Consider the following 23305-nt stretch of genomic DNA (forward strand, 5'->3'; position numbering starts at 1 on the left):
ACAGCGCCACCCGCCTCCCTCTCTGCATCTAATTGCAGTCAAATCTTGGTTCCTGAATGCCTCTGTTTTGGAACATTTCGGCTCCTGAACGCCAAAAACCCAGAAGTAAGCGTACCGGTTTTCGAACGTTTTTCAGAACCTGAACGTCTGACACGGCTTCCGCTTGAGTGCAAGAAGCTCTTGCAGCCAATCGGAAAGCCGCACCTCGGTTGTTGAGCGTTTCGGAAGTCGAACGGTCTTCCAGAATGAATTACGTTTGACAACCGAGGTTTGACTGTAGTGGAGGATTTTTTTTACTGTATCCCCTCCCCATTTTTTATTAAAGTTTTTTTTATAATACAAGACAATCAAAAACAAGCTAATCTAAATAAAAACAGCTAAAGAAAAGAAAATGCAGAGTCCTCTCTCGAAGGTAGCTCTTTGTTCTTGTCTCACACAGAAAGGGTGGACCCTCGCAGCTCTCACCTGGGAGTTTTTCGTTCTTCTCTGAGCCTCCCTCCCTGGGAGATCTTTCACCCAGTGTCCTTCACTGACCATCCATCACCTTTGTGTCTGTATAATCCCAATAAAGACCTAGAGCAGAGGAGACCAAGGAAAACAAAAGAGAAAGAAAGAAAGAATAATGAAGATAAAAGGAAAGAGAAAGAGAAATCCTCCTCCTAAGACTGCATCTTTAAAGAACAAAAAAATGTGCTTTTTGGTGTGTGCTGAGGCTGGGGTTTTAGTCATATGCAGATTTATGCAGCCTGAATTGATTTTATTGATAGATGGAAAATAATTTCTAAAAGTGACTGGCCTAGAATAAATTATGCAAATACAGGGCACCCGCGTGCATAGCTAACTAGCGCCTGTCTCTTCTCCTTTCCTTCCAAGGATATGAAGTATGACGTTGGTGGAGGGGAGAGATTCGATTCCTTGACAGACCTTGTGGAGCATTACAAGAAGAACCCGATGGTGGAAACCCTGGGGACTGTCCTTCAACTGAAGCAGGTGAGAAGAAAAACTCCCGGTAATGAGCATTTTGGAGAGGGATGGGCTCCAGTCCTCTGCAATGGCCCTGGTGTGCGCGTGTGCCTGTGTGCTCTTGTTTGCAGAGTGAGCCCTTCCGTGTGGATCCCTTCCCTCTCCAGGCTTCAGATCCTCGGCAGGGCATTGCTTTGCCTGCAGAAGGTCCCAGATCCCTGGCATTTGATGGCTGGCTCCTATCAGAGCACAGTATCAGTTGAAACTTAGTTTTTTTACATTCATAGAACATGCTCTTCTAAATGTACGTTTCCCCCCTCATTGCCCTGATCTTGACTTTGGAGAAAGGGCTATAAATATCGCCGCTTCGGAAGTCAGTGCAAGGGCCAGGTGCCACCATGCCCCCCCCAACTTTGCTTACAGCCCCCAAACTGGATGAATGGGTCTTGAATCCAAACTCTTGGAAATAGGTGCATCATTTGGAGCGCATGAACATTTTCCATACAGTATGAATGGATCTTACATGGGAGCTCTGTCCCAGGGATGGTAAAGTAAAGGTAAAGGGACCCCTGACCATTAGGTCCAGTCGTGGACGACCCTGGGGTTGCAGTGCTCATCTCGGTTTATTGGCCGAGGGAGCCGGCGTACAGCTTCCAGGTCATGTGGCCAGCATGACTAAGCCGCTTGTGGTGAACCAGAGCAGCGCACAGAAATGCCGTTTACCTTCCCGCCGGAGTGGTACCTATTTATCTACTTGCGCTTTGACGTGCTTTCGAACTGCTAGGTTGGCAGGAGCAGGGACTGAGCAACGGGAGCTCACCCCGGCATGGGGATTCGAACCACCGATCCTTCTGATCGGCAAGTCCTAGGCTCTGTGGTTTAACCCACAGCGCCACCCGTGTCCCTCCCCTGGATGGTGCCTATACACAAAAATGTCTATGCTCACCTGCCTCTTTCTTCCTCCACAGCCCCTCAACACCACCCGCATCAATGCGGCAGAGATTGAGAGCCGTGTCAAAGAACTGAGCAAGCTAGCAGAGACCACCGATAAAGTTAAACAAGGCTTCTGGGAAGAATTTGAGGTAAGTGGGGTCCTCTGCCTCCACTGTCGGAGTCAGTAAGTGCTTCCGAATGCACGTTGCTGGAAACCACAGGAGGGGAGAGTGCTGTTGTCCTTGAATCTTGCTTGAGGGTTTTCCATTGGGGCAACTGGTTGGCCCCCGTGAGAAGAGGATGCTAGACTAGAAGTGCCATTGACTCTTCTTAACTAAAAGTGTGGCGGGTGTGGAGCTGTTTTGCGTGCATCTGTGATTTCGCATATTGATTTGAACTTACCAGCTCGTCGCTTGGGCTGCAGTTTGTTTCTTGTGCATGTTCAGTCTTTCAGTGCAACTCGGAACAATGGTTGTGAGTTGCTCTTAGAGTTTAGGCACTTCTGAGGAACGAACTTTGCCTCCCAACACTTTCTTTGCCTCTGGGTGAGGTTGCTGGATGGTTGGTGGAAAGGTAAGAGCTTTCCATAGCATCGCTGCGGCACCACTAGAGGGAGCCATGGCACCGATGGATTTCTCCGGGTTCTTCTTCCTAAAGACTCAGTGGCTATTGCCCAGCTTGAAAGACCCACTAAGCATTTTGGTTTTCTGTGACCGAAAAAGGACCTTGTTTTTAAACCTGGTTAAGGAGGCAAACCAGGGGACATGTGGTCTAAACCACAGAGCCTAGAGCTTGCCGATCAGAAGGTTGGCGGTTCGAATCCCTGCGATGGGGCGAGCTCCCGTTGCTCGGTCCCTGCTCCTGCCAACCTAGCAGTTTGAAAGCACGTCAAAGTGCAAGTAGACAAATAGGTACCGCTCTGGCGGTAAGGTAAACGGCGTTTCCGTGTACTGTTCTGGTTCGCCAGAAGCGGCTTAGTCATGCTGGCCACATGACCTGGAAGCTGTACGCCGGCTCCCTCGGCCAGTAAAGCGAGATGAGCGCCGCAACCCCAGAGTTGGCCACGACTGGACCTAATGGACAGGGGTCCCCTTTACCTTTTTATCCCACCCTTTAGATAGAAATGTTCTCAGGGCGGCTGAATCCGTGGAATTGTATAAAATGCTTAGCGTCGGTTCACGGCCATGGTTATCCAGCTGCTGCTTACAAGGCAGGGTCCACCCTCATCCCCGCAGGGATATTCATGGTGGCATCTTTCTTTGGCACTTGCCTTTGTGTCTTTGGCCCACGATGGGTGGGGGTGGGCACATGCTGGTGAAATTCGGGGCTGGGGCTGGTGGAGGAGGCGGTAAACACTTTGCACGATTCGTTGAATCCTCCTTGTTCTTTGTTCAGACTCTCCAGCAGCAAGAATGCAAACTCCTCTACAGCCGTAAAGAGGGGCAGCGGCAGGAGAACAAGAATAAGAACAGATACAAGAATATTTTGCCCTGTGAGTACTGAATGCTCTGTCCTTGCCTCTTCCTCAAAGCCGAGATTCCTGGCCAGTAAGATTCACCCGGTTAAACTTTGAGCTTTCACGTCTGTTGGTGAGAATGTGCAGCCTTCTTTCCTGACACTTCCAGTTAAAAGGGTCTCTGCTAGCAGGAGAGGCCCCTTTCCATGCCACTCTGGAGAGCCATTGGCAGGCCCTCTTCAGCCTTGTTCCCTCCTGATGTGGCTGGGGCTCTCAGCTCCCACCACCCCTGGCCATTGGCCATGCTGACTGGAGTTAATGGAAGTTTGAGCCGAGCAATGGTCAAACATTTCCTTTGAAAAGTATGTGGAAACTTCAGCTGGTCCAGAATGCTGTGGCCAGACTGCTGACGAGGCCAAACTGTTAGACTGTTGACTCATAAATATTTTTTAAAAAATATTCCCCCCTCCCCAGTTTTTTAAAGAAGTTTTACAAAGATACAAATCCAATATTTTCCCAATAAACATGTATATTTTGACTTCCCGCACCCCTTTTGCAGTTTCTTATATTTCTAAAATTCGTAACACTGCATTTCCTTCATTATGCCAATTGTTAATTACTCCCTGGTTTTCCTTTAACATTAATTTCAACTGCTTGGTTTTAAGTTAATCCTGCTAATGAACATATGTGTACAAAAACATTTCAGATAATCCACAAATTTCCCCCAGTCTTTGATAAAGCTTTTTGGTTCTCCTGGTTTCTTATTGCTCCCTAAAGTTTTGCCATTTCTGCATAGTCCATTAATTTAGTCTGTCACTCCTCCTTGGTTGGTGCATAATCTTCATTCCATCTCTGAGCATAAATGATCCCGGCTGCGGTAGTAACATACATAAACAGGGGTGGTGTGGTTTGTTTGTTTTCTGGTCTTTAGGTAACTCTGAACTGATTATCCCTAAAAGAAAAGCTTCTGGTTTTTTAATAAAAGTTATTTTAAACATTTTCTTCAATTCATTATAAATCATTTCCCAGAAAGCTTTTGCTATCTTACAAGACCGAGGACTGTTGACTCATACTAACAAGGTTCTGGCTGGTGTAACTTTGGGAGGGATGTGTGTGGCTATCACATTTGACCATCGCAGGCTGGCTTAGAGTAGGGATGGGAAGGCAGGTAGGAGGAGGAAGGAGAAATTGAAAAGAAATGAGGCAGTTTCTCCTCCTGTCTGCTTTCCCATTCCACCTAACCTCAGCCAGCCATGACAGGTAAGGCTGGTTTTCAACTTAGCACGAAATCTGGCGTGTAATTAGCTCATTTTGCCTGGAGAGAAATTTCCAGCTCACGTTCTCTCTAACACAGAGGATAAACTTCTGTAATGCTTTTTTCCCTGGTTGCCCGGGCACAACTGTGGTTCGCCCGAGGCAACCAGCAGGGTAGCAGTGGACAAATAATATCTGACTAAGTAATTGCTGGCTGTAGCTGTTTAATAAGGTGTGTCTTTGTTTTTCCCTTCCCTCCTTCCAGTTGACCATACCAGAGTTGTCCTTCATGACGGTGATCCGAATGAGCCTGTTTCTGATTACATAAATGCCAATATTATCATGGTAAGGGTGTTGGTGGGGACCCCCCCCCTGCCTCTGGGAGACTTGCAGACTTAATCTTTACTGTTGAGGGGAGGGGTTAGTCTGGAGGAGCATCCCCTACCAGATAGTTAGTGGACCCTAATTACCTGTTGGTTGGACAGTGTTCTTGAAGTTGCCAACATGAGCTTGACGTAACTGCGGGAGGCAATGGAAGACAGGAGTGCCTGGCATGCTCTGGTCCAGGGGGTCACGAAGAGTCGGACACGACTAAACGACTAAACAACACCAACATTATTACCTGTCTGGTGTGGGTAGGGGAGGGCCAATCCTGGGATAAGTTAAAATTTTGTTGTTGTTTAGTCGTGTCCGACTCTTCGTGACCCCCTGGACCAGAGCACGCCAGGCACTCCAGTCTTCCACTGCCTCCCGCAGTTTGGTTAAACTCATGTTAGTAGCTTTGAGAACACTGTCCCACCATCTCGTCCTCGGTCGTCCCCTTCTCCTTGTGCCCTCAAGGACCTTTTAGCTCCCAGTATTTCAGCTGAGTTGTTGCATTCATTTATTTGGAGCATTTTTACCGCGTCCTTTAGCTAAAAAGGCTTAGATGCAATCAATTAAAGAAAATAGTCTCTCCCCACAGATGTATAATCTGAACATATAACATGAAAGGAAGGAATGGGGAGGCCATCTCCCGCTTTTTCCTGCTGCTGGCAGGGCCCATTTGAAGGAGAAGAGGCCCAAGGGATAGTTGGCCTCTCCTTCCCTTAATTATGCCCCCAGCCCGGGATGAACCATGCTGCTTGGAAAGGAGGAGAGATTTAGTTTCCAGAAAGCTGCCTCCCTTTGCTGATTGCCCCTGCTGTTTTTATAGATAAGCTGTTAAGTTGATGTTTATTGTTTCCATGCATTCTTTAGTGTAATCTGCTTTGTGAGGCTCAGCTGAAAAGGGCAGTACAGTAGGATTGTGTCTTGTGGGTGTGGGTGTTGTGTTCTTTGGGGATGGGGGTCAGGGTAGTGTGGAAAGCTGAAACTGCATAGAGTGGTACCTTGGTTTTCGAACATAATCCGTTCCAGAAGACCGTTCGACTTCCGAAACATTCAAAAACCAAGGCACAAATGGCAGCCTGCCAATTCAATAGTTAAAATTGTGAAAAACAACAGATAGCCATTTATTTCTGAGGTGCGTTCGAAAACGGAAACATTTACCTCCGGGTTTTCAGTGTTCGAAAACTGAAACGTCCAAAAACTGAGGTACCACAGTATAGTCAAAACAACTCCCTAGAACCAGCCACACAGAAGCAATCTTACCTTCTGGAACCAGAGCTAGATGTCATGAAGGCTGCCAGAGGTTCCCAGAGCCCGGTAAGCAAGGCAGAGGGCTTCAAAGCTCTTTCTGCAAGGAGGGAGCACATTGTTCTCCTTGGAGAAAAACGATATGCTATAAAGGCAAGAGACAAACAAGCAAATAAAATATCCTTTCCTTTGTTGGAAATCATCACTCAGGAACACATTCTGTTCCGGAATACTGTGCTGCTTTTGGGACAGGTGTGGCACAGGTGTGCGAAGGAAGATTTCTGGTGGCAGAGTCTTCCAAAACAAATCTTGCCCTGCTCCACTCTTGAATGTCATGGGAATTCACGTGGAAGTATCCTGAGTCTCTATCCCGGGACATAATGTGGGGCCCAGCCAGGCTGCGCCTTGCCGTTTTAAGACAAACTACAAACTTTTGCCTGAAGGCTTTTGTCTCAGTGATTTAATAATAATAATAACGATAATAATTTATACCCCGCCCTCCCCAGCCAAGGCCGGGCTCAGGTCACCTAACAAGCAAAAATAAAAACAAGTTGAATGAATAAAACTGTGATCTGCTCACAGTATTAAAATGCTGTCTGCGATCTACCCATTGTCATTGCCAGGAAAAATTGTTGAGCTTTTTTTAGGGGGAGCAAAAGTTAGGGGAGACTAGAGACTAAGACCATGGATGCAACGCAATCGACCGGAAGATCGTGATCGACCTGTTGGACATGCCCATGTTATATGATTCCGCCCCATTTTCTATGAGACAGTGTATTCATGCCTACATATACCATATTTTTCGCTCTATAAGACGCACCAGACCACAAGATGCATCTAGTTTTTGGAGGAGGAAAACAAGAAAAAAAATATTCTGAATCTCAGAAGCCAGAACAGCAAGAGGGATTGCTGCGCAGTGAAAGCAGCAATCCCTCTTGCTGTTCTGGCTTCTGGGATAGCTGCACAGCCTGCATTCACTCCATAAGACGCACACACATTTCCCCTTACTTTTTAGGAGGGGAAAAAGTGAGTCTTATAGAGCAAAAAATACGGTATATTTTCCACTGTGAGTTGCTTGGAGACCCTTAAGGTGACAAGTGGCTTAAAACCTAATTATTCTTCTTATTTTGCAGCCGGAGTTTGAAACCAAGTGCAACAATGCAAAGCCCAAGAAGAGCTACATTGCCACCCAAGGCTGCTTGCAGAACACCGTCAATGACTTCTGGAGGATGGTGTTCCAGGAGAACTCGCGCGTGATCGTTATGACGACGAAAGAAGTCGAGAGGGGAAAGGTAAGGAGCCCAGCCCGCTCAGGGGGTCTTGCAATGTTGATCAGCCTCTGAGCATATCAAAACAAAATAAATTCCTTCCAGTAGCACCTTAGAGACCAACTAAGTTTGTTATTGGTATGAGCTTTCGTCTCAGGGTGGATTTGATTTACTTGCATCAGCCTCCACATCATATGGCCTCTCTGTCCGGGGATGATGGCCCAATACATACGGAGCCCAATACATACAGAGAACTTTAGTTGGCTGACATTGACGAAACCAGCAGCCCATCACCACCCTGTCTTCTTTTCCAGAGCAAGTGCGTAAAATACTGGCCAGATGAACATGCCCTAAAAGAATACGGTGTGATGCGCGTCCGAAATGTCAAAGAGAGTGCGGCTCATGATTACACGTTACGGGAACTCAAGCTTTCAAAGGTTGGGCAGGTAAGTCTGTGAAGTTATTTCTTTAGTTCTGGTCAGCCTCTGACTTGTATTCTTCAAATGTGGTAGCAGCCAGACCTAAAGAAGAGCCCGCTTCTGTCCCATATATGTTTGTTTACATACGGCTAATCATTAAAAAAATAAATCAGAGCAGTTTGTACCAATTGTACAAAAACCCAAACCATATAAAAATGATAAAATCAGAAGTCAGCTAACGGTTGGAAATCCTTAACTGCCTGAAAAGGCCTGGCAGAATAGGAAAGTTTTTAGCAGTTGTTTAAAAGTTGAACCACGAAGCGCTTGCTGAATCTCCATTGGCAGGGAGTTCCACAGAACTGGGCCAATGGCATAAAATGCACTGTTGTTGTCAAAGAAGCCTCGCCAACTTGGGGAACGATCAACAGTTCTCCTGAAGGTGATCTCAGTGATTGAACTGGAATATAAGGCAGTCCCTGAGGTACCCTGGAGCTAAGTTGTTCAGGGCTTTGTAAAATCCACCCTCGGCACTATCCGTGTCACACATTAAAAACTTCCCTGAACAGGGCTGCCTTCAGATGTCCTCTAAATGTCAGGTAGTTGTTTATTTCTTTGACATCTGATGGGAGGGCGTTCCACAGGGTGGGTGCCACTACCGAGAAGGCCTGGTTCCCTGTAATCTCACTTCTCGCAGTGTGGGAACCGCCAGAAGGCCTTTGGAGCTGGACCTCAGTGTCCAGGCTGAACGATGGGGGTGAAGATGCTCCTTCAGCAAACATGGAGGCCGAGCATAGCCATCGGGGCTAGTCTCCATTGAGAGCTCTCTTCTCCATGAATTGGTCCAATTTTCTTTTAAAGCCTCCGAGTTTCGGCCATTGCTGCTTCTTGGAGTGAGTTCCATAGTCCATGCAACGTGTGAAGAAGGACTTTGTTTTATCTGTCTTGAATCTCTCCTCTGAAAAAAGGTCTTGGTTTGCCAGGAATGCATATAATGTTGGGGGGTGGGCAGTCTGATCTCCTGAGGGAGGGGCTTCTTCTGTAACTGGGGTGCTGCTGTTGAGATGACTCCTCCTCATCTCCAGTGGCGCACCCTCCCCCACCCCCTAAGTGCTCCTTAAAAGGCAGGAAAAGATATTTGGCTGCCATCTCTCCAGGGCAACACCGAACGAACAGTCTGGCAGTATCACTTCAGAACCTGGCCTGACCATGGAGTCCCCAGTGATCCTGGAGGAGTTCTAGATTTCTTAGAAGAGGTTCATCACAAGCAAGAAAACATCTCAGATGCTGGCCCAGTCGTGGTCCATTGCAGGTACCGTGATGCTTGGGCTCTGCCAGGGATAGGCAACCTAAGGCCTCTGTTTTTACATGAGTAGAATGTGTCCTTTTATTTAAAATGCATCTCCGGGTTATTTGTGGGGCATGGGAATTCGTTCATTTCCCCCCTCGAAATATAGTCTGGCCCACCACAAGGTCTGAGAGATGGTGGACCGGCCCACGGCTAATCCCTGGGCTATGCCTTTGATCTTAAGCACAACATTTTTCAAAGCCAGAAGAAGCATAAATATAAGTTGTGTGTCTGCGTTTTTCCCCTCTTTCCCCCTCCTTCCTAGTGCTGGAATCGGCCGGACCGGAACATTCATTGTGATAGATATTCTCATTGACATAATCCGAGAGAAAGGTGAGTCCCACTGCTGTTGTGTCAGCCTTTGCCTGCCTGGTGGGTTACAATTTCCATCAGTCCCAGCCAACACAGCTGTATGATGCTGAGGCAGATGGGAGCATGGGTTTTCTGGAGGCAAGGGCTGATGGGCTACGAAGGCAGAGGACAGCCATCATGGCTGGTAGCCACCAATAGCCCTTCTCCTCCATGAATTTCTCCTACCCTCTTTTAAAGCCATTCAGGTTGGTGGTCATCACTGCCTCCTGTGGGACTGAGTTCCAGAGATTAACTATGCCCTGCATAAGAAAGGACTTCCTTTTATCTGCCCTGAATTCTCCAAAGTCCAGATACTTCGCAGTTCCACTTACCGTATTTTTTGCTCTATAAGACGCACCTTTCCCCTCCTAAAAAGTACAGTGGTACCTTGGGTTTAGTACTTAATTTGTTCCGGAGGTCCGTTCTTAACCTGAAACTGTTCTTAACCTGAAGCACCACTTTAGCTAATGGGGCCTCCAGCTGCTGCCGCGCCACTGGAGCATGATTTCTGTTCTCACCCTGAAGCAAAGTTCTTAACCTGAGGTACTATTTCTGGGTTAGCGGAGTCTGTAACCTGAAACGTATGTAACCTGAAGTGTATGTAACCCGAGGTACCACTGTAAGGGGAAATCTGCGTGCGTCTTATGGAGCGAATGCAGGCTGTGCAGCTTTCGCTGAAGCCAGGAGAGTAAAAGGGATCGGTGGGCACCGATCCCTCTTGCTCTCCTGGCTTCAGGTATAGCCGCCCGAAGCCTCCTGAGCTGTGCATTGCGCTCGCTGAAGCCAGGAGAGCAAGAGGGATCGATCCCTCTTGCTCTTCTGGCTTCACTTCACTGGAGAGGCGCTTTCGCTGAAGCCAGGAGAGCAAGAGGGATCGATCACTCTTGCTCTCCTGGCTTCGCTTCGCTGGAGAGGCACTGCGCAGCTTTCCCTCTCTGCTCAGCGCCCCTTCAGCGAAGCGGGAGAAGAAATGGAAGTGGCTCCGCGTCTCCTGCCGCTTCGCTGAAGGGGCGCTGAGCTGAGAGGGAAATCTGTGCAGGGCCCCTTTAGCGAAGCGGGAGGAGAAACAGAGCGCCTTCCATTTCTCCTCCCGCTTTGCTGGAAAGGTGCTGAGCAGAGAGGGAGAGAATCTCCCCCCCCCCCCCGTTCTCCTCCTCTAAAACTAGGTGCATCTTATGGTCGGGTGCGTCTTATAGAGCGAAAAATACGGTGCTGTGGCTGCTTCAAATGGAGCCTACAAACAAATGAAATTAGAACGAAATGGAGCCTCCAGGCCCAGGAGCAGTATCTTCTTGAGCCCCAAGTCCTACAGGCACTTCCTCAAGGCCTCTTCTGGTTGGTCACCGTGGAGAAGAGGTAGAAGAGCTTGGTGGGTCCTTGGTCTGACCCAACAAGGCCATCCTTGCCTCCTCACTCCCACGCTGCCCAGCCTAGATTGCTGCTCTTCAGGAACTTTGGATGTCAGTGCAGAAGTGGAAGTTATTTCGCTGCCGGCATAAGCTGCTGCTGGCTTGGGAGCTTAGGTGTGACCTCAGCTGGAATGAGTGGAGCTGGAAGGGTTTTCTCTCGGGTCCCGCCTGGGCATCCCTGTCCTGCTGATCTTTTTTATTCCCTCCCTCCAGGCGTCGACTGTGACATTGACGTCCCAAAAACCATCCAAATGGTGCGGTCCCAGCGGTCAGGGATGGTGCAGACGGAGGCCCAGTACCGGTTCATTTACATGGCGGTGCAGCACTACATTGAAACGCTACAGCGTCGGATCGAGGAGGAGCAGGTAACGCCTCGAGCCAGGCTTTGAAGTGGGGCCGCTTTGGCTAAGGACCCAGCGGGCGGGAAGTTCCAGTCTTGCCTTTTAGAAATAGGATTGTCTTTCAGATTTTCCTCCGTATTCTGGTTTTAGCATCTGTGTTTGTTGGTTTACGTATTGTGAGTGTATTTTAGTTACCTTGGTTTAAAAAAAAAGGAACTGGTAAATTTAATTAATAATAAAACTTATATGATAAATAAGTGACCCCCCTTGCCTCCCTTGCCTGTCTCTCTCCCTTTCAGAAGAGTAAGAGAAAAGGCCACGAGTACACAAACATTAAATATTCTTTAGCAGACCAGGCCAGTGGAGACCAGAGTCCTCTTCCACCCTGTACTCCAACTCCGACCTGCCCTGAGTAAGTAAATGATCTCCTTCCCTCTCCAAGATCACATGCAAGGGCAAAGTTCGACATCACAGCCCCCAGATACAACGGCAATCGACATGACTGTGACAGCGATACAGTCGTACCTCGAACGCCTTGCGACTGGAACGTTTTGGCTCCCGAATGCTGCAAACCCGGAAGTGACTGTTCCGTTTTGCGAACTGTCTTGGGAACCCGAACGTCCAATGTGGCTTCCTGCAATTGGAAGCTGCGCCTTGGTTTCCAAACGTTTTGGAAGTCGAGTGGACTTCCGGAACGGATTCCGTTCGACTTTCAAGGTACGACTGTATATTAATGAGGAGAAGAAACTTCCAACAAAGGATGGCAAAATACCATTGCAATTGCAAAGTGTAAATTTCAGCAAGGTTTACAAGGAACCAATATAGGCCCATTTATTATTGTATTGTTGTTAAGTTTTTCATCTAAGCAGATTGTGAGGGTTTGATTAGCTGCTTGTGCGTGAAAACGTGCTCCCTCAGAGTTTGTGCGCCCCCACAAACCTCCGTGTGTGACGGAGCTCCTCTGACATGTCTGCTCTAGTCACTAGTAGAGTCCGACAGTGGCTGTCTGCGGAAGCGTTTCCAGCAAAGAAGTTCCTTAACGGAAACGCGTCTCCTGGACTCACGGCGTGACAGTTTCCTGCGAGGTATGGGTCTCCCTATGAGAGACTCCGATACCTCACCACTGTTCTCGCTGGAAGCCTCCCTGAGCCCTCCCTCCTGCTCGCATTCCCTCAGAGACCCACTCCTCCCCCTGCTGGTCCCTGCTTCAGCAGTTGAGTCTCTTTCATCCTGCCTGAGTCCCTCCACCACCTGATGCTCTGATGGCAGTTCCCTGACATCCACCTCCCCTCCAGGGCCCCCCTCACCCCCTCCCAATTCCTCCCCCCTGGGAGGTGAAGGGCTAAAACCCCGAAACGAATCTTCCTCATCTTCTGACGTCTCGAACAATTCTCTCCATCGATCGTCGTCCTGGCCAGCTGAATCCTCCTCCTCTTCAGAATCTGGGAACCCCTCCAACTCCTCTTCCTCGTCGGTGGTGGCAAAGTATTCCCTTCGGAACCTCGCTACAGGCTGAGGTTTACGTGGGAACCTCTGATGAAAAGTCTCTATTAAAACCTCGTCATTGACATCCTCTGCCCTAACCCAGGTGTTTTCCGACTCCGGTTCCCCTTCCCACATTACCAAATACTCTACTTGATCTCCCTTCCACCTGGAATCGAGGATCTCCGCTACATGGTAGCTGTGTTCCTTCTCCTCCATTGCTGGTCCCCTAGTGACCCTCCCCTCACTGTCTCCTCTATACGGTGACAGCAACGACCTGTGAAAAACTGGGTGCAGCTTCATGTGGTTCGGTAACCGGAGCCTGAAAGCCACTGGATTGACCTGCTGTATGACTTCAAACGGACCCAGCCTTTTGGGTCTTAATTTCTTACAACCTCCTTTGAATGGCAACCCTTGGGTTGACAGCCACACCTGGTCCCCCACCCTGATGCTTTCACCTTCCCTTCTGTTTTTGTCTGCTTGCCTCTTATATTCCTCCTTAGCCCTGTTTAAGTTGAGTTGGAGCTGGCGATGGATCGCTTCCATTTCTTCCACGAACTGTTCCGCAGCTGGAACGCTCCAGTTCTCCCCCTCCCCCCCTGGGAAGGCTCTGGGATGGCACCCGTGATTAGCCAAAAAGGGGCTCATCCCCGTGGACACGTTCTCTGCATTGTTGTAGGCAAATTCTGCCAACGCCAGCTTCTCCACCCAATCATTCTCTCTGTCATTAACATAACACCTCAAATATTGTTGGAGAACCCCATTTGCTCTTTCCGCCTGCCCGTTGGTTTCAGGATGACGGGCCGTCGAGAAATTAACCTCTACATGCAGTAAGCTCATGAGCTTCCTCCAGAACCTGGAAGTAAATTGTTTCCCTCGGTCTGAAACCACCCTCAAGGGGGCGCCATGCAACCTAAACACATTCTCTACAAACAATTTGGCGGTTTCTTCTGCTGTAACCGCATGTGAGCAGGCTATGAAGTGGGCCATTTTAGTTAACAGGTCTACTACAACCATGATGGCTGTTTTCCCTCTAGACCTTGGCAGATCAGTCATGAAATCTATTGCCACTGCTTCCCACGGTCTCTCAGGTGTGGGCAGTGGTTCTAATAAACCAGCCGGCGCCTGCCTCTCCCCCTTGGCTCTTTGGCATTGTTCACACCCTCTCACATACTCCCGCACATCTTCCCTGACCTTGGGCCACCAAAATTCCCTGGTAACCAGCCACATGGTTTTGTGTTGCCCAAAGTGCCCTGCTGTGGGGCTATCGTGCAGCTGCTTGAGTACTTTCTCCCTCAATTCCCCTTCAGGTATATATAACGCTCCCTTATAATACAATGCCCCATTTCTCTCCTCAAAACCACCGGGTTTGTCTTCCTCCCCTCTGAGATCCCTGAGTTTCCCCTGGGCGTATGCATCCTGCACCGTACCCTCTACCAATTCCCTTTGCCCCACCAAAGTCGCCCCACACACCCAGCGGTCCTCTGGAATGATATGGGTTTCTTCGGGTGCTCCCTCCCCCTCCAAATATTCAGGTTTGCGTGAGAGAGCGTCCGCCCTAACATTCTCTGGGCCTGGCACATAACAAATCTCAAAGTTAAATTTGGAGAACTCTTGGGCCCATCTCAACTGCCTTTGGTTGAGCACTCGCGCCGTTCTCCAGTACTCTAGATTTTTATGGTCCGTGCACACTTGCACTTTATGTTGTGCACCAACTAGCAGATGCCTCCATCTCCGGAACGCCTCATGAATAGCAAGCAGTTCTCGGTCGTACACCGTGTAGTTCCTCTCGGATTTGTTCAGCTTCCGCGAGAAGAAGGCACACGGACGCCACTCCGACTCCTCCTTCCCCGGCTGCAGAAGAAGCACCGCCCCTATGGCTCTGTCAGATGCGTCTGTTTCAACCCTTAGCTTCTTTCGTAAATCCACATGCAGAAGTTGTTCTTCAGAGGCGAAGGCCCTTTTCAGTTCCTCAAACGCTCGCTCCGCCTCCGCCGTCCATACAAACTTCTTCTTACTGCTGAGACAGTCAGTGATGGGCGCCGTCAGATGGGCGAAGTTGCGGATGAACTTACGATAAAAGTTTCCAAACCCTAGGAACCTCTGCACATCCTTCTTGGTTTTGGGTGTTTTCCATTCCAGCACTGCCTGTACCTTGCCGGGATCCATGGCCAATCCCTTGTCTGACAGGCGGTACCCCAGGAATTCCACCTCCTTGGTATGGAACCGACACTTCTCCAGTTTGACCCACAGCCTGTTGGCTTGCAGTCTGCTCAACACTTCTCTGACGTCTCTCACATGTTGCTCCTCATTCTCAGAATACACCAACACATCATCTAGAAAGGCAACGCAATTCTTGTAGAGCAAAGGGCCCAGCACGTGGTTCATAAAAGATTGAAAACACGCGGAGCCTGCTTGTAATCCAAATGGCATAACGAGGTATTCAAACGCCCCCAAAGGGGTAAACATGGTGGTTTTCCATTCATCCCCTTTCCTTATGCGTATCAGGTTGTACGCCCCCCTTAGATCCAGCTTTGTGAAAATCTTTCCCTTCCTCACCATGGTCAAAATATCATCAATTCTGGGCATAGGGAACGCCACCGGTTCAGTCACTGCATTCAGCCGCCTAAAATCACATACAAGTCTCGGCTTGTCCGCATTTTTTTTGTCCACAAAGAACACTGGGCTCCCCCCTGCTGCTTTGGACTCTCTGATGAAGCCTCTCTTCAGGTTCTTGTCAATGAACCCTCGCAACTCCTGCATTTCCCTGTCTGACATGGCATACAACTTGCCCACGGGAAGCTGTGCTCCAGGGAGTAAATTGATCTGACAATCAAAGGGTCTATGAGGTGGTAGTTGGTCAGCTTCCTTCTCGCTGAACACGTCGCTGAGATCTGCATACTGTGGTGGTACCTTCACCTTCCCCATTACTTCAGTCCCTGCTAGGGTGGCTTGGGCCCCTACTGAACCCTTCTCCCCTTTGCAGTGTTCTAGGCAATGTGCTGAACCAAAGGACACCACTCTTTGATGCCAGCCAACCAGCGGATCATGTAGAGCTAGCCAGCTCATTCCCAAAATAATGGGAGCGCCTCCCAGGGTGGCCACATTAAACGCTATCAGTTCTGTGTGCCTTGCCACCCTCATTATCATTGGGACAGTCTGCAAGCGGACTCCTCCTCCCAACAACTCCCTGCCATCAATCGTGGTCACCTGCAGGGGGTTGCTTAAAGGGATGGTCTGTATCTGGTGTTCAGCAGCAAACTCCTTGCTCATAAAATTGCAGGAGCTGCCTGAGTCCAATAGCGCCTTTATTTTTAGGGGATGCCCATTCTGCAGCTCTAGCGACACTTCAATCACTAGAGCAGGTCGAGGAGTTTCTGGCACGGGCACTTTCACTTCTCTTTGGCCTGGCTGCAGTGCCCCAATTGTGGCAACCAGGCGTTGGCTTTTACCTGCTCCGCTCCCCCTTCTTCTCCCCCCTCAACAGCTCCCACCATCCCTTGCCATTCCTTCCTCTGGGGGCAGACTCTGGCAAAGTGGCCTGGCTGTTGGCAGAGATAGCATTTCCGGGGGCCCTTTCCCTCCTTCTTAGCTCCCTCGCTGGTTTTTGAAAATGCGCGCGCGCGCGCTGTTCCGATTTCCATCGGCTCTGCCGGCGGGAAAGCTGGCTCAGGAATGTCTGGAATGCGGAACTCCTTCCAACGTTCCCCTCTCCCTTCCCGCCTCTCCAAGGCTCTTGCCTCCTGCCGCGCTCCTATGGTCAGCGCAGATTTGGTCAGCTGATCCATAGACTCCACCCTGGGGCTCCGTGCCAGCTCGTCTTTCACCCCCGAAGAAAGACCTTCTTCAAATAGCATTTGAACGGGTGCCGCCGATAAATCCCAACTCAGTCTGTGAATCAGCATGGTAAACTCAGTCCAATATTCACGGACAGATCGACTCCCCTGCTTACAAGCCATTAGCTGTCTGCGCACCACCCCTTCCTCAATATCGCTGGAAAACATGATATCCATTGCACGAAAGAACTTCATTGTGTCCTTTAGTATGTCATTGTGCGTTGCCATTAGGGGTCGAACCCAGTCTCTAGCCCCTTTCTCAAGATGCCCAATTACAAAAGCAACTCGCGATTCCTCATCAGGGAACTCATCGAACTGCACATTAAGGGCATATTGCATCTCTGTCCTAAAAGCATGGTAGTCCTTGGGGTCCCCCCCCAAATTTCTGCACCAATCCTGGTACCTTTCTGGGGAATTGAGTGGCTCTCCCCTTCTTGTCTGCATCCTGAGCCCTTCTCTCCTCCAGCCTCGCCGTCTGCAGGGCCAGTTGAACCTCCAACGCTCGGTATCTATCTTCCAAGCTTGGACCAGCTCCAGCCCCTGCTCCTCCGGTTCCGGTTGGTTCGCTCATGATGCCTTCTCTTGCACAGGCAGCGTACAAAGACTGTCGGACTGCTGTGAGGGTTTGATTAGCTGCTTGTGCGTGAAAACGTGCTCCCTCAGAGTTTGTGCGCCCCCACAAACCTCCGTGTGTGACGGAGCTCCTCAGACATGTCTGCTCTAGTCACTAGTAGAGTCCGACAGTGGCTGTCTGCGGAAGCGTTTCCAGCAAAGAAGTTCCTTAACGGAAACGCGTCTCCTGGACTCACGGCGTGACAGTTTCCTGCGAGGTATGGGTCTCCCTATGAGAGACTCCGATACCTCACCACTGTTCTCGCTGGAAGCCTCCCTGAGCCCTCCCTCCTGCTCGCATTCCCTCAGAGACCCACTCCTCCCCCTGCTGGTCCCTGCTTCAGCAGTTGAGTCTCTTTCATCCTGCCTGAGTCCCTCCACCACCTGATGCTCTGATGGCAGTTCCCTGACACAGATAAAAAACAGACAGGCTTCCAGGTAAGATTCTGTTTCCTTTTTATATATATATATATATATTTATTGGTTTACAAATACAAAAAAAAAGAAAACAAAGTTGTACATTCAAACTTCTTAATTACCTCTTAATTCCATTTTTTGACTTCCCTCAATTTGTCTGAACTTCCTTCATTTTATAACTTTAAACACAATCCTACTTATTGTTATTTATTCTGGTAGCTTCAGTTTCATTGTTTATACTTATTAGATTTTCACATCGCAGAGCTTCCTTAAAACTTACAAACGTAATCTGGTTATCACTTAGTTTTTGCAAATATTGAATAAACTTCTCCCGGTCTTCTGAGGTAAGATTCTGTTTCCAAGGTCTTCCTCAGGTGTTAACACCTCAAAGGCCGTATATTTGCAGTTTTCACAAGTGGGAGGACTTCATCTTCCACTGCTCTGGGCTTATCCATGCGGAAGAAGGCCCAGGATTGCACTGGAAGCAAAAATGCATTAGGTGGGCCCCCCTGGGTCATTCCTGTCCTTGTGCACCATTAAGAGGCTGCCTTTCCTTGTTATCCAAATGCCTAGGCACTGTGGCTTTATCCACATGGAAAGATTTGGCAAGGGTTCTCTTACACTGTATGTAGAGCAGACCTTTTGGAGCTGTAATGTAAAGGGGCAGGGAAACCCACACCCACCCACACCTGTGCTTCAGCCTTGAAAAGTTTGCAAACAAATGGTCTCATCACAGAAAGATTTTCTGTGTCTCTGCAGGCTTTTTTTTAAAAAAACAAATAAATGCAAAGTTTGTAGTTTTTTTACTGAGCTTAAATCCTGCTTTTCTTGCTTTAGGACACATAAAGCACATTTCTTCTGTGCCTGGAGCCTTCCAGATGTTTTGCACCATGATTCCCATCAGCGCCAGCCAGCATGGCTCATGGGGGATGTGGTCCAAAACATTTAGAGAGGATCCGATTGGCGAAGTCTGTTCTGAGTGACCCAGCCATCCAGCAAACAAATGGAAACAGCATCAGCGGCAACCTTGTCTTTGTGTTTCTTCTCTGTTTCCAGTGGATTTTAAAACTCCTTTGCTTCTCCCTCCAGGATGAGGGAAGACAATGCCATGAGAGTCTATGAAAACGTTGGTCTGATGCAGCAGCAGAAAAGCTTCAGATGAGATGAAATGAGCAGCGTTCCTTGTGAGGAAGGCAAGTCCAACTCGGGTTGTGGCGGGGCATAGCAGAGGGTTGCACATTAATGGGGATCAGGTGTGTGCAGGCTGCAATCAAACTACATCCTTGCCAGATTCATTCTCACGTGCTCCAGTGAAAGAATCTTGGGAGCAGGGCTGGGAACGACTTCCAGCTGGCACCCTTAAGACATGTTGCTAGTTTTTAGTTTCCGAGCACAATTCAAAGTGTTGGTGCTGACCTTTAAAGCCCTAAATGGCCTTGGTCCAGTATATCTGAAGGAGCGTCTCCACCTCCATCGTTCTACCCGGACACTGAGGTCCAGTGCCGAGGGCATTCTGGCGGTTCCCTCACTGCGAGAAGCCAAGTTACAGGGAACCAGGCAGAGGGCCTTCTCGGTAGTGGCACCCACCCTGTGGAACGCCCTCCCATCAGATGTCAAAGAGAAAAATAACTACCAAACTTTTAGAAGACATCTGAAGGCAGCCCTGTTTAGGGAAGCTTTTAATGTTTGATGTATTACTGTATTTTAATATTTGGTTGGAAGCCGCCCAGAGTGGCTGGGGAAGCCCAGCCACATGGGCTGGGTTTAAATAATAAATGATGATGATGATGAGGTGGGCCATTGATCTGGCTCAAGATGAAGCAGGTTCTCCATAGGTTTAGGGTGGCAGTCCTTAAAGCTGCAAAGCTCAGGCAGCTCTAGGACAGGAGTGGCCACCTAGATGATGCTGGAAATATAACTTCCATCATCCACGACCTGTGGTCAGAGCTGTATGGGAGTTGCAGTCCCCAATCCCCTGTTATAGCGCCCTCTCTGTGTATTATGGAGAAAAGCATGAGGTAGTCCAGCATGTGTGCGATTCTACCTTCCCTATTCTCAGGGTAGTATCTCCTAGCTTCACAACAACTTTGTGGGGTTAGGGCGAGAGAGACTGGTCCAAGACGACACAGCATGCTTTGTTGCTGTGCAGATTTGAACCTGGGTCTGTCCAGCCTCAGTCCAATACTCCATCCCCGTTTAATAATAATAAAATAATAATAATAATAATAATAATAATAATAATAATAATAATAATAATAATAATAATAAATTTATTATTTATACCCCGCCCATCTGGCTGGGTTTCCCCAGCCACTCTGGGCAGCTTCCAAAAGAATATTAAAATACTGTGATACATCAAACATTAAAAGCTTCCCGAAACAGGGCTGCCTTCAGATGTCTTCTAAAAGTCTGGTAGTTGTTGTTCTCTTTGACATCTGGTGGGAGGGCGTTCCACAGGGAGGGCGCCACTACCGAGAAGGCCCTCTGCCTGGTTCCCTGTAACTTGGCTTCTCGCAGTGAGGGAACTGCCAGAAGGCCCTCGGAGCTGGACCTCAGTGTCCGGGTAGAATGATGGGGGTGGAGACACTCCTTCAGGTATACTGGACCGAGGCCGTTTAGGGCTTTAAAGGTCAGCACCAACACTTTGAATTGTGCTCGGAAACGTACTGGGAGCCAATGTAGGTCTTTCAAGACCGGTGTTATATGGTCTCGGCGGCCGCTCCCAGTCACCAGTCTAGCTGCTGCATTCTGGATTAGTTGTAGATTCCGGGTCACCTTCAAAGGTAGCCCCACGTAGAGCGCATTGCAGTAGTCCAAGCGGGAGATAACCAGAGCATGCACCACTCTGGGGAGGCAGTCCGCGGGCAGATAGGGTCTCAGCCTACGTACCAGATGGAGCTGGTACACAGCTGCCCTGGACACGGATTTAACCTGTGCCTCCATGGACAGCTGTGAGTCCAAAATGACTCACAGGCTGTGCACCTGGTCCTTCAGGGGCACAGTTACCCCATTCAGGACCAGGGAATCCTCCACACCCGCCCGCCTCCTGTCCCCCAGAAACAGTACTTCTGTCTTGTCAGGATTCAATCTCAATCTGTTTGCCGCCATCCATCCTCCAACCGTCTCCAAACACTCACACAGGAGTGTTTTGCCCTCCTGGCTCCCAAACTTGAGCTCCAGTCAGCCACTTGGGAACCACTTCTAGTTCCTCTCCTATTGTGTGTGATTTTGTGTGTGATGAGCCTGAGCATATGTTTAAAGGCTCTTTTTTTCTTTTCTCCCTTTACAGAACTGAAATACCATTTTCTTTTCTAAGAAAGTGAAGCCAAGTGACTTGAGAAGCGTCCCATGAAGAGGAGTGGACTTTGACAGCTGCATAGAGCCTCTTATTTATGGTGTTTTTAACCCTTCAGTAATAAGCGGAACTTAAGACTATCTTTCGGAGAAACTCCTAATGCCTTTTCTCAACATTGTCTGATTTCTACAGTCCCCGATTTTGTTTTGTTTCCATTCAACTTGCGGTTCTTTTGCCTCCAGTGCAGACCAATACTCTGTTGTACTTGAACATTTTTTTCTCTCTCTCTCTCCTAGATGCTGAGGTTTTAAAGCTGTTTCCAATTAGATATATATTTTTTTTAAAGGAAAATCCGTTTCTTATACTTAAAAAAGAAATCAAGTAGCATGTCAGGTGATAAACTAATCCTTTTTTTGTTGTTGGAGGTGTGTGTGTGTGTGTGTCAGTTGTGCTAATTAGACATTTGTTCCTCCCCTCCTGCCCCCCTTACTCTTGGCCCTGCTTCTGGTGAGGAGCCAGTGACCATTCTGGAACAGGGCAGGTTGATCAGTTAATTTGTTCAAGACTGTAGTCCTCATGGTGTCTGTCTTTCTTGGAAACGACGTTGCTTCTCTAGAACTGCCAATGATGCATGCTTTGCACCAGAGAAAACTCGTTTGTTTCTTAGAGCCTGCTGGGCAACTGTTAAGATGGTTGCTGCTGAATTCTGAGTGTTTCGGTTCGGGTGGTTGGGGGGAAGAGAGAGAAAGAGATAGATAGATAGATAGAGAGAGAGAGAGAGAGAGAGAGAGAGAGAGAGAGAGAAAGGGAGTGGTAGCTAAACTCTGATACCGTGGTCACAATGTTGGTGGCGTTCTGGAGTAAGCAGCCCAGCCTCTTTATCCGAGGCTCGTCTGAGGAGCAATCTCCTTTACTGCCCTGCCTGTGAGCATCCCAGGTGGTGTGTTAAAAGCAGGACACTGAACTAAACTGACCTCTGGAATGACCCACTGGGGTTTTTCTTGCGTTCTCCGCCCTCTCTCCTTAAAGAGGGGCAAGCGGTCAGATCTTTGGCAGTTGCGTTTCCCTGAATGTTGCGTCGGCCGTGTGAAAGGGGAGCTCTTGCTTCACGTTGCCTTGTGAGGGCGGAGGAAGATCTGGGTTCCAAAATGTCTTAGCAGCGTATTCCGCTAAGCGTAGATGTTCTGTGGTTAACATTCTGCCTTTTATTTCAAAGTGCCTTTCCCCTCCTGCCTCCCAGTTCCGAAAGCATCTCTCCCCAGCTGGTGTAGTTTTTTTCTCCTGTCGGTGGAGTGGCGTTCAGCTTCTCTAAGTGGTCCTTTCGCGGCCGTAGCCCATCCTGGAAGCAGCACAGCACCCTTCCTTGGCCAGCCTTTGCAGGGTTTGGGGGTGGGGGTGGTGGCAGGTTCTGATCAGTGGGGTGAAGTGGGGAGGCTTTTCCCGGAGGCCTTTGGTTGGCAGCGTAAGCCAGAGATGTCCTCCAAGGGCTGCTTTTCCCTTTGAAGCTGCATGGGAAGCCAACTTGCTTAGGTCAGTGCTGGGAAAACCTAATTTTAAGGCAGCGCTGTTGGAAAATCAGCCTCTTGTTGCCTTGGCTGTGCGTACAGCATTCTTAAATACAATTAGGATTTTAAAAAGTTGTGCACCCAGAAAAACTGCATCCTGCAGTCTAAACGATGTAAATGGAGCAAACTTGCATAATTTCTCTGACTTCTAATAATTGGTTCCATAGTTTTAACTACACCCCCCATCCCCAATTTTTACTGGCATTGCTGATTATGGAGAGAGTAATGGGGCTATTAGATTCCCCTGCCCCCCACTGAGGTTCTGAGATTTCAGCTTGTGTTGCCTGTGCACTTGAGGACGAGAAACCTGTCTGGTTTTGTTTTGTTTCAAAAGAAAGCTTCTCTTGAAGTTGAATCCTCCTCCCCTGTCGTAGTTGCGGCCAAGAAGTTGGGAGCACATGTTCAGAATCACAGTGTGCACACAGCCATGCTCGTTACGAGTTCAGCTTGATTGAATGGAAGGCCAGGAGGAGTGGAAATCTTCAACGTTTACTGTCCTTATAAAATAAAATAAAAACATTTTTTGCCCTATCTTCTGACTTCAAATTTGGGAACTCCTGTAACCAGCTATGCCTGAAGTTTTGCATCTTACGCCTAAGTCTAGTCAGGCCACAGAGGAAGCTCCCTTTCTGCCTTGTCCTCAAATTTCACCTTAGCATTAGCAAAGACTTTGTTGTAGTTGTGGCCAAGAGTTTGGGAGAAAGGTGTGTGGCAGAGCCCCCCAACATTGGACAGATGGTGC

General features: G+C 48.7%; 1 protein-coding gene across 1 annotated transcript in view; it reads left to right on the forward strand.

Annotated features, from left to right (window-relative positions):
• PTPN11 (protein tyrosine phosphatase non-receptor type 11) overlaps nucleotides 1–21784 on the forward strand; it is a 33433-nt gene extending 11649 nt beyond the window's left edge. Inside the window, exons 5-16 of the mRNA XM_081203080.1 lie at nucleotides 874–990; nucleotides 1932–2045; nucleotides 3292–3388; nucleotides 4872–4951; nucleotides 7357–7515; nucleotides 7806–7937; nucleotides 9065–9219; nucleotides 9521–9588; nucleotides 11229–11380; nucleotides 11656–11768; nucleotides 18793–18896; nucleotides 20993–21784. Of these exons, the coding sequence (XP_081059206.1) occupies nucleotides 874–990; nucleotides 1932–2045; nucleotides 3292–3388; nucleotides 4872–4951; nucleotides 7357–7515; nucleotides 7806–7937; nucleotides 9065–9219; nucleotides 9521–9588; nucleotides 11229–11380; nucleotides 11656–11768; nucleotides 18793–18865 (1260 nt within the window). The 3' untranslated portion in view covers nucleotides 18866–18896; nucleotides 20993–21784. The remainder of the gene's footprint in view (nucleotides 1–873; nucleotides 991–1931; nucleotides 2046–3291; nucleotides 3389–4871; nucleotides 4952–7356; nucleotides 7516–7805; nucleotides 7938–9064; nucleotides 9220–9520; nucleotides 9589–11228; nucleotides 11381–11655; nucleotides 11769–18792; nucleotides 18897–20992) is intronic.
• Nucleotides 21785–23305: the final 1521 nt, after the last annotated feature.

This window comes from Podarcis bocagei (assembly GCF_964188305.1).
Source record: "Podarcis bocagei genome assembly, chromosome: 7".
Classification (NCBI taxonomy): Eukaryota; Metazoa; Chordata; class Lepidosauria; order Squamata; family Lacertidae; genus Podarcis; species Podarcis bocagei.